At 35.6% G+C, this 16,339-nt stretch overlaps 1 protein-coding gene across 1 annotated transcript in view; it reads left to right on the top strand.

Moving 5' to 3' along the window:
* Positions 1-356: 356 nt before the first annotated feature.
* The window catches only part of LOC141296982 (Na(+)/H(+) exchange regulatory cofactor NHE-RF2), a 37,839-nt gene continuing 21,856 nt past the window's right edge, over positions 357-16,339 (top strand). The window contains exons 1-2 of the mRNA XM_073827651.1: positions 357-863; positions 5,071-5,313. Coding sequence (XP_073683752.1) covers positions 657-863; positions 5,071-5,313 — 450 coding nt within the window. The 5' untranslated portion in view covers positions 357-656. The remainder of the gene's footprint in view (positions 864-5,070; positions 5,314-16,339) is intronic.

Below are 16,339 nucleotides of genomic sequence, written 5' to 3'. Positions count from 1 at the left end.
TCAGAAGATGTTTTAAATTGCTTCAAACGCCCAAATTCCTTTAAGAATCAATAACTGTATTATTCACCCAGTGTTTTTCTATTTTACACACAGTAAAAGTTAAGTGTCCGCTTTTCATTGTTTACATATATATATATATATATATATATATATATATATATATATATATATATTAATGAGGCACACAGAAGCATCCTTTTTCATGTAGCGACCCAAAAGCATCGGTGCAAGGGCTCTTTGGCTACTTTTCTCTGCGCATTTGTGTTGTAGCTGTTAATGGGCGGTCTTATTCCTCGCCACGCAGTTTCTCAGTGGACAGCGGCACCAGTTGCGTTTCTCTCTCTCCGTGGGCAGAATGTCTCATGGAGGAGTTTTGGATGCGTCTGTGAACATCCACAGGTAGTTACACAGATCTGCACCACTTTTGCATTTTTCTTGCAGAAGCATATAATCGATTTGCAGACTATTCTTTTGCTTTTTGTCTTTTGTAACGGGTACTTGCATGCACATTTGTGCAGTAACCTATATACAGTAGAACCGACAACGATGCTTGTTTGTAAACCTTTGCATATGCGTTTTCCCTAAGTTTCCGAAAAAACTAAAATTGCGCTTGGATTTTATTGCAAGTTTGGATGTGAAGGCAAAAGCGGAATACAATGGCAAGCGATTTGAAGCCTCGGTTGTGTGTGATGAAGAAAGGAGAGAACGGCTATGGGTTTCATCTGCACGGAGAGAAAGGAAAAACCGGACAGTACATACGGAAAGTGGAACGCGCGTCCCCGGCGGAGGCATCGGGGCTGCGCGCGGGTGACCGTGTGGTGGAGGTGAACGGCGAGAACGTGGAGAGAGAGACACACCATCAGGTACATCACACCTGTGCTGATCTCACATATTCCACCCTCATAACAGTTCACATTACACTGGCTGTGATGCAGGTTTTTATTGTTATGCAATTTTACCGCCTAAGCTAATACACCAGTGGGTAAATGCTCTGAGGTAATTAAACATTTAGCCTAAAAAAAAATATATATATATATATATATATATAGTTAACTAGAAATATACTACCGTTCAGAAGTGTGTTTCATTTTGCAGGGATGCATCAAAAGTAACAGTTAAAACATAATGTTACAAAAGATTTGTATTTTAAATAAATGCTGTACTTTTGAACTTTCTATTCATCACAGTATCCTGGAAAAATGTATGGTCTTCAACACTGATAATGTTTTTTGAGCAGCAATTCAGCATTTTAGAATGATTTCTGAAGGATCATGTGACACTGAAGCATATGTGTGATGCTTGAAATGAGTTTTGTTTAAAAGTATAAAATGTGGCTGTATGAATATCCTTATGAAACTACAATTCCATGCAGAAGACAAAACAGCCTTAATAAAAAATCCCCCAGCAGTGTTTAAAACATGAAGTTGGTTCATGAATGTCAAGATTGAGCTTTTTTGGCATCTAGACAGAAGCAGCTCATATATAAGAAGATTTTTATTTGTTTGGTCACTACATCATTCCCATAGTGCTATTTGTGTTACTTCATATACTACTGTTATTGTAAACTTATAAAGACAGATATTGGAATGTGTCAGTGTGTCCAAACATTTGACTGGTAGTGTGTATATACCCCTGTGTAAACAACAGAGAGTGTCTTTCAAACATTTGACACTGTTTATTTGAGTTAAGTAGGTTTTGGCTTTGGAAATAATCAGAAACCTATGAAAGAATATACAAAATGGTAATTGTGATATTTTATTTTACAATTTGGACTTTCACATTTGTAAGAAAAAAGTAAGAACTGTGAGATGTCAACTCAGGATTCAGACATTTTCCTTGCAATTCCAACTTCGCTTCTTGCAATTCTGAGAGTACCCCTCACACTTCTGAGTTCTGATACAATTCGGACTTTTTCTCACAATTCTGAATTTACATATCACAGTTCATATCACAAAGTTTATAGCTCACAGTTCCAAATTTACATCTCGCAATTCCAAGTTTACATCTCTCAATCCTCAGTTTATATCTAGCAATTTTGAGTTTTACTCTTAATTCTGAGTTTACATCTCGCAATTCCATGTTTTACATTTCAAAATTCTGAGTTTACATTTCAAATTTCCGAGTTTACATTTCACAATTCTGAGTTCACATTTCATAATTCAGAGTTTACATCTCACATCTCCAAATTCACATTTCACAATTCTGAGTTTTTAATCTCACAATTTGGACTTTTGTTCCCTCGTAATTCTGAGTTTACCTCTTCCAATTGCGAGTTATACTTTTCACAATTCCGGGTGACATCCTACTATTTAAAGTTCACACTTCAAAATTCCAAGTTTACATTTCAAAATTCTGAGTTTACATCTCACATTTCTGATTTTTTTTCTCCCAATTCCGACTTTATATCCAATAATTCTGACTTTTGTCTCGTGGTTCTGAGTTTATATCTCACAATTTTGACTTTTTTTCTAGTAATTTGAAGTTCACATTTCACAGTTCCAAGTTTACATTTCACAATTCCGAGTTCACATTTCACAATTCTGAGTTTATATCTCACAATTCCGAGTTTACATTTCAAAATTGAGTTTATATCTCACAATTCTGATTTTACATCTCGCAATTCCAAGTTTACATTTCACAATTCCGAATTCACATTTTACAATTCCGAATTTACATCTCACAATTCCGAGTTTACATTTCAAAATTGAGTTTATATCTCACAATTCCAAGTGTCAATCTCGCAATTCTGAGTTTACATCTCGAAATTCTGAGTTTACATCTCACAATTCCGAGTTTACATTTCAAAATTGAGTTTACATCTCGCAATTCCGAGTTTACATCTCGCAATTCCGAGTTTACATCTCGCAATTCCGAGTTTACACCTCGCAATTCCGAGTTCACATTTTACAATTCCGAATTTACATCTCACAATTCCAAGTTTACATTTCAAAATTGAGTTTATATCTCGCAATTCTGAGTTTACATCTCGCAATTCTGAGTTTACATCTCGCAATTCTGAATTTACATCTCACAATTCCGAGTTTACATCTCGCAATTCCGAGTTTACATCTCGCAATTCCGAGTTTACATCTCGCAATTCCGAGTTTACATCTCGCAATTCCGAGTTTACATCTCGCAATTCCGAGTTTACACCTCGCAATTCCGAGTTCACATTTTACAATTCCGAATTTACATCTCACAATTCCAAGTTTACATTTCAAAATTGAGTTTATATCTCGCAATTCTGAGTTTACATCTCGCAATTCTGAGTTTACATCTCGCAATTCTGAATTTACATCTCACAATTCCGAGTTTACATTTCAAAATTGAGTTTACATCTCGCAATTCCGAGTTTACATTTCAAAATTGAGTTTATATCTCACAATTCTGAGTTTACATCTCGCAATTCTGAGTTTACATTTCGCAATTCCGAGTTCACATTTTACAATTCCGAATTTACATCTCACAATTCCTAGTTTACATTTCAAAATTGAGTTTATATCTCGCAATTCTGATTTTACATCTCGCAATTCTGAGTTTACATCTCGCAATTCTGAGTTTACATCTCACAATTCCGAATTCACATTTTACAATTCCGAATTTACATCTCACAATTCCGAGTTTACATTTCAAAATTGAGTTTATATCTCACAATTCCAAGTGTCAATCTCGCAATTCTGAGTTTACATCTCGAAATTCTGAGTTTACATCTCACAATTCCGAGTTTACATTTCAAAATTGAGTTTACATCTCACAATTCCGAGTTTACATCTCGCAATTCCGAGTTTACATTTCAAAATTGAGTTTACATCTCGCAATTCCGAGTTTACATCTCGCAATTCCGAGTTTACATCTCGCAATTCCGAGTTTACATCTCGCAATTCCGAGTTTACATCTCGCAATTCCGAGTTTACATCTCGCAATTCCGAGTTTACATCTCGCAATTCCGAGTTTACACCTCGCAATTCCGAGTTCACATTTTACAATTCCGAATTTACATCTCACAATTCCAAGTTTACATTTCAAAATTGAGTTTATATCTCGCAATTCTGAGTTTACATCTCGCAATTCTGAGTTTACATCTCGCAATTCTGAATTTACATCTCACAATTCCGAGTTTACATTTCAAAATTGAGTTTACATCTCGCAATTCCGAGTTTACATTTCAAAATTGAGTTTATATCTCACAATTCTGAGTTTACATCTCGCAATTCTGAGTTTACATTTCGCAATTCCGAGTTCACATTTTACAATTCCGAATTTACATCTCACAATTCCGAGTTTACATTTCAAAATTGAGTTTATATCTCGCAATTCTGATTTTACATCTCGCAATTCTGAGTTTACATCTCGCAATTCCAAGTTTACTTCTCGCAATACTGAGTTTACATCTCACAATTCTGAGTTTACATCTCGCAATTCCAAGTTTACTTCTCGCAATTCTGAGTTTACATCTCGCAATTCCAAGTTTACTTCTCGCAATTCTGAGTTTACATCTCGCAATTCCAAGTTTACTTCTCGCAATTCCGAGTTTACATCTCACAATCCTGAGTTCACATTTCAAAATTTTAAGTTTATATCTCACAATTCTGAGTTTATATCTCACAATTCTGATTTTTTTTATCAGCATTCTGAGCGTACATGTTTCAATTTGAACTTTTTTCTCACAATTCCAATTTCTCAAAAAATTAACAATTATTTCTTTTTTCATGCAATTAAGTCATATCTTGAATAGATGAATGAGATAAAAAGCGGAAACAAGCTTCCACAGAAAGTTGTAGTGAAACTTTGCCTTATTTTTGTGAATACACAATTAAATTCCATGCATTTCTTTAGTTGCACTGACACTAATAGAGTGTTGACAGCAGCTGGAGGCTTTACAGCATTACAGCAGAAGACATATGACCAGATCTGTCTTTCTGCTCAGACAAACTAACATGATGCATATGCTGAAGTCAGTATTTTGGCATGTATGCAGTTCCAGTTTTGACAGGAGGATCACATAACATCATGTGAATGTAAGTGTAGTGGAAAGCACATCTCTTTAGTTTTCCTTTCTCTCACACTCAGGTGGTACAGCGGATTAAAGCTGTGGAACATGAGACCAGACTGCTGGTGGTCGACCGAGAGACAGACGAGTACTTTCGCAGCCTACGTCTCACCTGCACAGAGGAAATGGCCATCCGGGTGAGCCCTGCAGTCACGGCCCCATCACCCTCACCATCCACCAGTAAACAGGGCAACGGCTCAGTGTCTAAACGACCTGAGATCTCCAAACCCATCAGGAAACCTCCGTCACGAGCTCCTAAGAAGGTATGGATCCATTCGCTATCTGCTGACTTTCTTAAAAACAATGGTTCCTTAGGGGCTTTTGCACTAAATTAGCTCCTACTTCAAAGTATGGTCTAAAACAGTTCTATAGAAACTACCAGTGATGTAAGTATGCACTGATTGGCCAAACACATACAAAACACCGGCCACCCAGCATTTTTAAAAAGCTGTGTAAAAATATTTACTTTACAAACATGCTTTTGTGCTCTTTTAATCATGCAAATTGTGCATTTACATTCCATCTCTATTATCACGAAACCCATGACACAACAAAAACAGCTCCAATCATGTTGACATTTGTAAATGCATTGAATAAAGCCGTCGCTGTCAGCTGCCTCAGAATTCCTGCAGGTGCGAATGCAACCAGGAAAATGGCCAGAGGTGGAAATTGGTTTTCTAGGAACCACTATGCTGGCTAGTTCCTAGAACTGAGTTCCATGAAGAACTTTTAACATCAGTAGAACCTTGTAGTGGAAAAACGTTCTTTGGATGATTAAAATGTTCTTCACACAAAAGATTCTTTTTATGTGAAAGTTCACCCTAAAATTTTTATTTTCTGTTAATTCACTCACCCTTAGGCCATCCAAGATGACATTTTTCTTCAGTAGAACAGTAAATATTTTTTTTTTTTTAGCTGAAACTGTGGTCTTTTGTAATTCGTAAAATGCAAGTCAGCAACTGCCTGTCTTTGAGAATTAAAAAAGCATACCAAGGAACTCAAAATTAATAGCCGTGGCTCCTGACGATCTCCTGATTGCTATGTACAAGAAACTGAACACTATATACAACAATATAACCTGTAATCTAGAACTTCAGACAAATGGCCCTGAGTAATGTCCAGTTCGGTCTTTTGAACCAATTATTTTTAGTGAACTTGATGAAGCAGTTCATCAAATTGGACTGGACCATCTGAAGCAGTTAACGGCTCCAGCAGCTCAGATCTACAAGTTACTCAATCAAAACTTACTTTTAGAGGCCTGACAGTCACTCCGACTCAAAATGAGCCAAAATACTGGCATATCTGATTATATGAAGTTGGTTTCTGCACTTCAGTTACTCCAGCAGACTCAGTGTGATAATCGATGGACCGAACACTTGAATGAAGCAGCAAAATTAAAGTTTTAATGGTTTCTCTTTGTTTATGTAAAAATGTAAGCTGATAAAGAGTGGTTTATTGAATTTATATGCTTTACACATGTAAAACATCCACATTTTACATCGTTATTGGGTGCTTTAATAGACTACTTCGGTGTTTGTTATCTGGTGGCCGTAAATGGCTGTTTTAAGTAGTCTATGGAAGCCATTGAATACAATTTTTTTGGAGTTTGTATTTCAAAATTCTGACTTTATTATCACAATTCCGAGATTATATCTAAGAATTCTGATCAGAAAAATCAATTCAAGAGTTAATATCCCACCCTTCTGGGTTTTTTTCCTCAAAATTGACAAACTCGCAATTGTTGAGTTAAATTTAAGTAAAAAAATCCGAACTAGGAAATATAAGCTTGCATTTGCGTGAAAAAATATCAAAAATGTGAGGTAAAATAGGTAAATGTTATGTTAAATTAGGGCTGGGCGATATGGCTGAAAACTATATCACGATATCAGTGTTTCATATTGGTCGATATCGATAATTATTGATATTTTTATGACCCATTTAAAATAAGGACCAGGAGAAAAATATATTACACTCAAGCATTTTTATTTTAAGCTTAACCTGCCTCTGATCATAATCCCCTCAGTTATTAAGACAGAAATGTCAACAACCATGAAAAACTCAAATAATTAAAATGTAAACATAAGTCTAAAGTCACAATATACACTTAATTATCTCTTAATCCTCAATTCAAACCCCATTCATTGTCGATGAAGTGAATGGTCAAGCTAATGTATGGCTCAGAAGTACGGCTTGACCACAGGTCAGAGGTTGTTGCAAAGTACTTGGCTGATTATATTTATTGCTGCACAGATTGCTGGTTGCCAGTAGCCAACATTACTTCTTTCCCGGTACTTTAGCCTATACTTTGTGTAATAACAAAAATATTTATTTAAGTGAAAAAATAAGTCCAAAACTTTCAACATTTTGAACAATAGGGCCTTACAATCTTTTTTTTTTTTTTTTCCCTTGTTTTAATTTTCCTGATAATCAAATGAAAGCAAAATCACAGATTTATTTTTAAAAATAAAAATAAATGTAGCTTTACTATTAAAATTAATTCATAGAAGAAAAGTTATATTCAGTTAAAAAAAGGTTTAATAATAATAGTATTTTTTCAACAATTAAGTGGTGACTCTTTATTTTATTTTTATCATATATATTGTTTTATGTAAATTATTTAAATGTGAACATATAAACACCTACATTATACTGTACAAAGTAATACAAGACTAATATTGTTCTGTTACATGTTAAACCGTACTTTTATTTTGACAGGTTGCCGTGAAGTTTCAGTGTGTAATACAGTATGAATGATGCTAGTTTCACTAATGAAACGGTAAAAATGACAAAAAGTGACACTCACAGCAGCTTTGGAGTTGTATTTATTGGAGTTTGTCTGTTCATGTGAGATGCAAAGGCCAAAAATTAGCGGGAGCGTCACGTGTGCAGTATGCGTGTAGTGAAAATAAAACGCGTCTCCTCCATTCATACAAATAGAGGCAAACGGAACATGCAGGATTCATATTGAAACGGTCTTTTTGCATTTCAGTTTTCACAGACACTAGTCCATATCGCGATCTGAATTAATTAACAGACCAACTTTTGATTTATTGGTCCAAAAATCGACGAATTCCGCGGCATTCCGCCCTATAGTAAAGTCCGTTTATGAATGGAGTCCGCGATCCCGTCTGTGAGGAGACATTGTAAACGCGCGATCATGTAGAGACAGAAATCAAATGCCGTCGTGTAAATAAGATAAATAACATAAGGCTATTTAGTTTGTTTAATACAACAACATGGACCCGTTCTGTAGGAAAGATAACCTTAACTTCTATTGTGATCTGGCGCTATGAACTGAACGTTAAAGGGGGGCTGGGCGGGCCGACGAAGAATACAAAATATCGAACGTTTTATCGAACACATTTTTTATTGATATCGATCTCTTGTCTATCGCGATATATATCGTTATCGTCTTATCGCCCAGCCCTATGTTAAATAGTACTTATAAGTCTAAATAGTACTTCTTGCTGTAACTGTAGGGCTAATACAATATGTCCCCTATTAACGGCATATCTAAATGTTATGTAGAAAAATAGTTTAAATTAAATTTATGCTTTAAAAGTAGGGTACTAATAGCAGGTTTCATCCATAGTCTGTTGATTTAAACATCTGTGTTTAGTTTTAAATGGCATCTTTGACAGTATTCTATAAAAAAAAAAAACAATTTGCATTCTGATTCTGATATCCAAATGCAAAACAATACATCTTTTCTCGTTTCACTCCACTTGTTACCAGTGTTTTTCTGCCACCGCAGCTGCAAATTGGTCTATAATGGCATTTTCGTTACGTCGTTGCATGATTGCGTAAACAAACTAGTAAATTAAACTGTTTCACTGAAGCAAACTGAATTGGATTTTCCAGTTGCCTGAGCCTCTGGATTAGAGCTAATAATGTTATAAATAATGTTTAGTTTCTTGCACAACTAATGGTTTCACTTCATAAGACCTCAATATATCATCAGGAGACATGGGTATCAATTTTGAGCTCCTTGCATTTTATGAATCACCAGGAAACCACGGTTTCAGCTAAAAATCTTCTGTACTGTTGAAGAAAAAAACAGTACACCTGAAAAAAAAAATTAATTTACATCTTGCATGGCCTGAGGGTGAGTCAAAAACAGCGCATTTTCATTTTTGGGTGCGCTATCGCTTTAAGACCTGTTTGTGGAATGGCTCTATGACATCACTTTTGGAACCTTTGTTTTGAAGATTCTAGAACCTTTTCATTAACCCACGTTGTTGGCCCTTCTCCCTTGACTAATATATAATTGAATGTCACTGCGTGATGAAACACATTGAACATCTGGATGTTCTCGGACAGCTGGTCTGAGTGATGTCATATCTAGTTCTCACAGGTCCACACAGACAGTTTATTTATAGGTTTTTGGTTAGTTTTTCCTATTTTGTCTCAGACAAATATCAAATATGCTGCCGTAATCATGGATTAATGGGTTAATTTGTTGAGTTTAAAGCAATAATGAGATAAGTGAGCGACTCAGATATGATCTTGTTGGCTCTGTCATGGTTGGTCCGTGTCCAAGATGTGACGCTGTAATTGTTTTGTAATAAATGTGCTGCGCTGTGTGCATGTGAGATGACTTTCTCCAGTACATAATGGCTTACTCGTTCAGCAAAATCTCTGGATTTTGGCCTTTTAAAAGGATAAAACATTCTGTCCAGGAATTTCTCCAGTTATTATTCCACTATTTATTCTTTCACAGTATGCAGTTAACAGTATGTGGATGGTTGTTAGGACGTTCCGAAAGAGTGTTATGGGTGGTTGCTAAGTGGTTGTTTATTTGCCCAAGTCGAAAGTGCCCACACTAAGTCTCACATTCAGTTTTTTCAACCCATTGTAATGTTTTCCAGACAAAATGGCTTAGTCTGATGACATAGAGAAGAGCTAGCACATCTATCCTCAACAAGATGAATCATTTATGTCTGTAGCACAAACATTTCTGGACAGGTTAATTGCTGAAGTGTGTAATATTACGGGTCAGTGGTTTGTTTAGCCATTAAAAGTGTGTTTTTAACATCTGCAGGCAAGTGTAGATCATGTTTGAAGATACTGCATTGCAAAAATGGCCGCCATTAGTCTGTTAATGCAATATTTGTGTAAGATCTTAAATATTACATTTGTCTTTTCTTCAGTGTATTGCATACATCCAACATCTGCTCTCACTTAAAGCCCACTTTCCAAATGGGTTTGCATAATTCACTGCCGTTTCAACAAGATGGAGTGGAGTGGGAAAGATAGAGCGTGTGAGCGGGTGGGTGTGTTGCAGCCACATGTGTGTAATAATGTTAAATATGACATTAAAACCGCTAACATCGCAGCAGCCCACTAGGTCAAAACAGAGGGATGTGTTGGAACGGTTTCCGAGATCCATCAGATGATGAACAGAGCAGAGCTCATCAGATGGCGTTTACACAAGACAACATCTGCAAATCTGAGCCTTCGCTGGTGAAGCTCTTGATTTTACTCACAGATTTAGATTCCTTTTTGGCAAGTTGAATCAAATGCAAAGAGCAACCTTGGACGATAAAAGTAGTAAAAAGTCTAATTTCATCTTAAAATCATACTTTTGTCTTTTGATTTTGGAGCGACGTATGATCTGAAGATGCTCTTCATGGTGTTTGAATGACTTGTACATGGTTTTTGTGTTGCTTTATGGTGCGTTCTTAAAGGAGAAGTTCACTTCCAGAACAAACTTTTACAGATAATTTACTCACCCCCTTGGCATCCAAGATGTTCTTGTTTTTCTGTTTTTTAAACAACATAGAGTCTAAAACATTGATCTGAAGGATCTAAAATGGAACATTAAAGGAAATGTTCACTTCCAGAACAAAAAGTTACAGATAATTTACTCACCCCCTTGTCATTGAAGATGTTCATGTCTTTCTTTCTTCTGTTGTAAAGAAATTATGTTTTTTGAGGAAAACATTTCAGGATTTCTTTCCATATAGTGGACTTCTATGGTGAACTTCCAAAATGCAGTTTAAATGCAGCTTCAAAGGGCTCTAAATGATCCCAGCTGAGGAAGAAGGGTCTTATCTAGTGAAACAATTGGTTATTTTCTAAAAAAAAAAAAAAAAGAGAGAATCTATATACTTTTTAACCTTAAATACTCGTCTTGTCTAGCTCTGCATGCATTCTGTGTATTCCAGTTTATGACAGCTAGGGTATGTTGAAAAACTCCCGTCTCATTTTCTCCTTCAACTTCAAAATGGTACATCGCTGCAGAAGTACCAACCCAATGTTTACAAAGTGAATGTGCAAAGATCAAACACCCTTTAAAAAAAAAAGGTAAAACATGGATGTCGAGAACTGTCTTGAACCGGAATACTCAAAAATTCACGCAGAGCTAGACAAGACAAGTGTTTGAGGTTAAAAAGTATATAAATAGTATTTTTATTTTTATTTTTAGAAAATAACCAATTGTTTCACTAGATAAGATTCTTCCTCGGCTGGGATCGTTTAGAGCCCTTTGAAGCTGCCTTTAAAACTGCATTTTGGAAGTTCAAACTCATGGTCACCATAGAAGTCCACTATATGTGGAGAAATCCTGAAATTTCCTCAAAAAACATAATTTCTTTACGACTGAAGAAAGGACACGAACATCTCCAATGACAAGGGGGTGAGTCAATTATCTGTAAATTTTTGTTCTGGAAGTGAACTTTTAGTTAGTTTAGAAGTTTAATGTTCCATTTTAGATCCTTGAGATCAATGCTTTGGATTCTATGTTGTTCAAAGAACAGAAATGAAGAATAAAACATTCCGTGCGGAACTTTAACATGTTCTCATCAAGCCTGTTGTGGTTCTAATTCCAACATTTGTTTTTATATTATACATTTTGATAGAGAGTTTGACTATAGATTTGAAGTGAGTAGAGGGATATTTTCCAGTTCTTTAAATGGATAGTTCACCAAAAGATGACGAATCTGTCATTAATTACTCCCCTTCATGTTTTATCTAGCGAAACAATTAGTTATTTTCTAAAAATAAATTGACAATTTATATACTTTTTAACCTTAAATGCTCGTCTTGTCTAGCTCTGCATGAACTCTGTGTATTCCGGTTCATGACAGTTAGGGTATGTCGAAAAACTCCCATCACCATCTCATTTTCTCCTCTAACTTCAAAATCGTCATTGAAAGACATGGATATTTCCAATAAATTAAAGTGTGTAGAGGGATATTTTCCAGTTCTTTAAATGGATAGTTCACCCAAAGATGACAAATCTGTCATTAATTACTCCACCCCATGTTGTTCCAAACCTATAAGACCTTCGTTCATTTTCAGAACACAAATTAAGATATTTTTGATGAAATCCAAGAGCTTTCTGACCCTGCATAGACAGCAACACAACTACCACATTCAAGGCCCACTGTGACTTCAGTGGTTCAACCATAATTTTATGATGCCCTTACTACCTTTCTGGACCTTGAACATGTCAGTTGCGTTGCTGTCTATTCAGGCTCAGAGAGCTCTCATATTTCATCAAAAATATCTTAATTTGTGTTCTGAAGATAAAAAAAGTCTTACAGGTTTGGAGTGACACAAGAGTGAGTAATTAATGACAGATTTTTCATTTTTGGGTCTACTATGCCTTTAAGAAGAACCTATTTCTTTAAAGAACATGGAAATGTTCTTCTCCAAATCGTCCGATAATAATAGTCTTTGGATTTGGTGATTGGAAAAGCCATATCCTGGTGTTCCAAAACCACTTTAATTGTGTTTAGCCATGTGTATGTGGGTCCTCTTCCTGTACAGTGGCCTCACATTGGCTGATATTATTGCCCATACAGACCTATCATTGGACTTGATGATTCCCCTCAGTGTTTAACAGTCGCTTGTATCAAAACCATCCATTGACTTGACTTTCTCCAGATGTTGGTAGACTGTAGGAAAGTGATGACTCATCAAACCGTACTCCCATCAGACCATTTCTCAGGGTTCCAGGTTTGGTGCCTCTAACACAAATGATCCATCTTCGTGTGTTGGTCTTGGATACAAGAGGTTTTTGAATATTTGCCCTGTTTGTCTTGTGAAACTTTCCATTTACAGTCGTAAGTGATTCAGATCTGGGGTCATTTTTGAGGCTTGTACTTTGTGATATTCATTAGCTATCATCTTCTGACCCTGTACCAAGAAGTAAGTCTTAAGCAGCACAGTTATATTTGTAGCAATAGCCAACAGTACATTGTATGGGTCAAAATGATCAATTTTTCTTTTATGCCAAAAATCATTACGATATTAAGTAAAGATCATGTTCCATGAAGATATTTTGTAAATGTCCTGCCGTAAATATATCAACACTTAATTTTTAATTAGTTGTATCTCAGCCAAATATTGTCCTGTCCTAACAAACCATACATCAAAGCTTATTTATTCAACTTTCAGATGATGTATAAATCTCAGTTTCAAAAAACTGACCCCTTATGACTGGTTTTGTGGTCCAGGGTCACACATGTGACAACTAGCCCCGGTGTCACATGATCTCATGCAGCATCTTCACGACTGTTAGTATCAGAAGGAAGCATATTAGAAGTGCAAAATTATAAAACCTCTCAGACAGGAAATAGAGGCTGTCTTTGGAAGCAGAGGAGTCATGTGTGTGTTTTTGAGGTGATATGGGAGTCCTGAGCCATAAAGGAAGGGGTCCTAGGAAGGGGTAGAAATCTTACACTCACAGCATTTGAAGAGGTTTTGTGTGAATCACCATGATTATACAGAGCTGAATAAATAGGTCATGAAAGCTGAATAAATAGGCTTTCCGTTGATTTATAGTTTGTCAGGATAGGACAATATTTGGCAGAAATACAACTATTAGGGTGCAAATAAATCTAAATATTGAGAAAATCGCCTTTAAAGTTGTCCAAATGAAGTCTTTAGCAATGCATATTACTCATCAAAAATGTAGTTTTGATATATTTATGGTAGAAAGTTTACAAAATATCTTCATGGAACATGATCTTTACTTAATATCTTAATGATTTTTGGCATAAAAGAAAAATAGATAATTTTGACCCCCTTGGTATTGCTACAAATATATACCAGTGCTACTTATGACTAGTTTTGTGGTCCAGAGTCACAAATATATATTTAACTCTCCACCAGAGTAAGTGCTTGCTTATTTTTGTTGGCCTTTTAACATTTTTTCATACTCAGCAAATTGTCAGATTGAGCAACCTGGGAAGCCTTTTTGGACTCCTTACATCTTTCCCTTTCAGTTTTTCCTTCTAAGAGTTCTAGGAAAAGTTACATGCAAAAGAAAGCATTGTGAATACAGATGCAGTCACTAATCCAGCAGATCCATTGTACGGATCTTCCACAGCGCATTATAAATATTTGAGGATTTTTGGGGCTGTTATTTCTCCCTGTTTTTCCAGAGTAGCCCTCCAGCTGTTAGTCATATGGAGGAATTACATGATCATTTGAAGCTGTTCTCAAGATGTCCGGGGATTTCACAATCTACCGAATGTTCATAAAACAGCAAACTGAACAAGCAGTGGGATACTTAGAAACAGCCCCGTTCCCATCCTTAGCTAATTGGTGCTGGGGTTGTCTGGCTTTGATTTCTGACCCTTAAACGCTGCTCATGTGTTTAAATCACTGTCACATGCGAGACAACAACCTGAACCTGTTACACAACACTTCAGATCAATGACAGCACTGAATCTTTGCCGTTTCCACATTTATTTTTTTTTGGTAGTAGATATTCTAGATGATTGCTTTGGTGTTTCTAAGGTGTTATACAGTTGAAGTCAGAAGTTTACATCCCCCTTTCAGAATCTGCAAAATGTTAATTTTTACCGAAATAAGAAGGATTATACAAAATGTGTGTTGTTGTTTATTTAGTACTGACCTGAATAATATATTTCAGATAAAAGATGAATGATCCACAGCTGTGTTTTTTTGTTTAGTGACAGTTGTTCATGAGTCCCTTGTTTGTCCTGAACAGTTAAACTGCCTGCTGTTCTTCAGAAAAATTCTTTAGGTCCCACAAATTCTTTGGTTTTTCATCATTTTTGTGTATTTAAACCCTTTCCAACAATGACTGGATGATTTTGAGATCAATCTTTTCACACTGAGGACAACTGAGGGACTCATATGCAACTATTACAGAAGGTTCAAACACTCACTGATGCTCCAGAAGGAAACACGATGCATTAAGAGCCGGGGGGTGAACATTTTTGAACAGAATGGAGATTGGACATTTTTCTCATTTTGCCTATACTATATATATATATATATATATAATCTAGTACTGCCCTTCAGATGATACTTGCATGTTTTTCTAGAAGATAAAATAAGTTACATTTACCCTGATCTTTAATTCAAAAGTTTTCACCCCCCGCTCTTAATTCTTCTTGTTTCCTTCTGAAGCATCAGTGAGTGTTTGAACATTCTGTAATAGCTGCATATGAGTCCCTCAGTTGTCCTTCAGTCCTTCAGGACAAACAAGTCTTTTAGGACTCATGAACAACTATCACTAAACAAAAAAACACATCTGTTGGATCATTCAGGTGACAACACAGTATTAAGAATCAAGTGTATGTAAACTTTTGAACAGGGTCATTTTTATAAATTCAGCTATTATTTTCTCTTGGGGACTATATGTAAACATCTTTTATGTGAAATATCTTATTCAGGTCAGTACTAAATAAACAATAACATGCATTTTGTATGATCCCGCTTATTTTGATATAATAATTAACATTTTGCAGATTCTGAAAGGGGGATGTAAACTTTTGACCTCAACTGTAGGTGGAATAGAGTTCATCAGTCAGGTTCTGGAAGTAAAAAAACATTTTTCAATTTTCCATAGGGAAAGTACTTTTTAACAATAAATGATAAACCTCTAAAGGGATAGTATGCACAAACATTAAAATTCTCTCATTAATTACTCACCCTCATGTTGTTCCAAAATCATAAGACCTTCATTCATCTTTGAAACTCAAATTAAGATATTTTTGATAAAATCCAAGAACTTTCTGGTCCTGCATAAACAGCAACACAACTGACATGTTCAAGGCCCAGAAAGGTAGTATGGATATTGTTAAAATAGTCCATGTGACATCAGTGGTTTATTTTATAAAAACAGTTTACCCAAAAACTTAAGTCATCATTTACTCACCCTCAAACCTGTGCAACAGAATTTTTTTTTTTTTTTTTACAATTAGTTTTTTTTATTTATTTTTTCAACCATGTAGTGAAAGTCAGATGGGTTCGATTTTCTTTTGAACCCCCCTCACTGCAAAAATGTTTTTCTTACTTAGATTTTTT

Source organism: Garra rufa, chromosome 1 (genome assembly GCF_049309525.1).
Source record: "Garra rufa chromosome 1, GarRuf1.0, whole genome shotgun sequence".
NCBI classification, from domain to species: domain Eukaryota; kingdom Metazoa; phylum Chordata; class Actinopteri; order Cypriniformes; family Cyprinidae; genus Garra; species Garra rufa.
The sequence above is the reverse complement of the archived record's forward strand: the minus strand, read 5'-3'. Positions and strand labels throughout refer to the sequence as shown.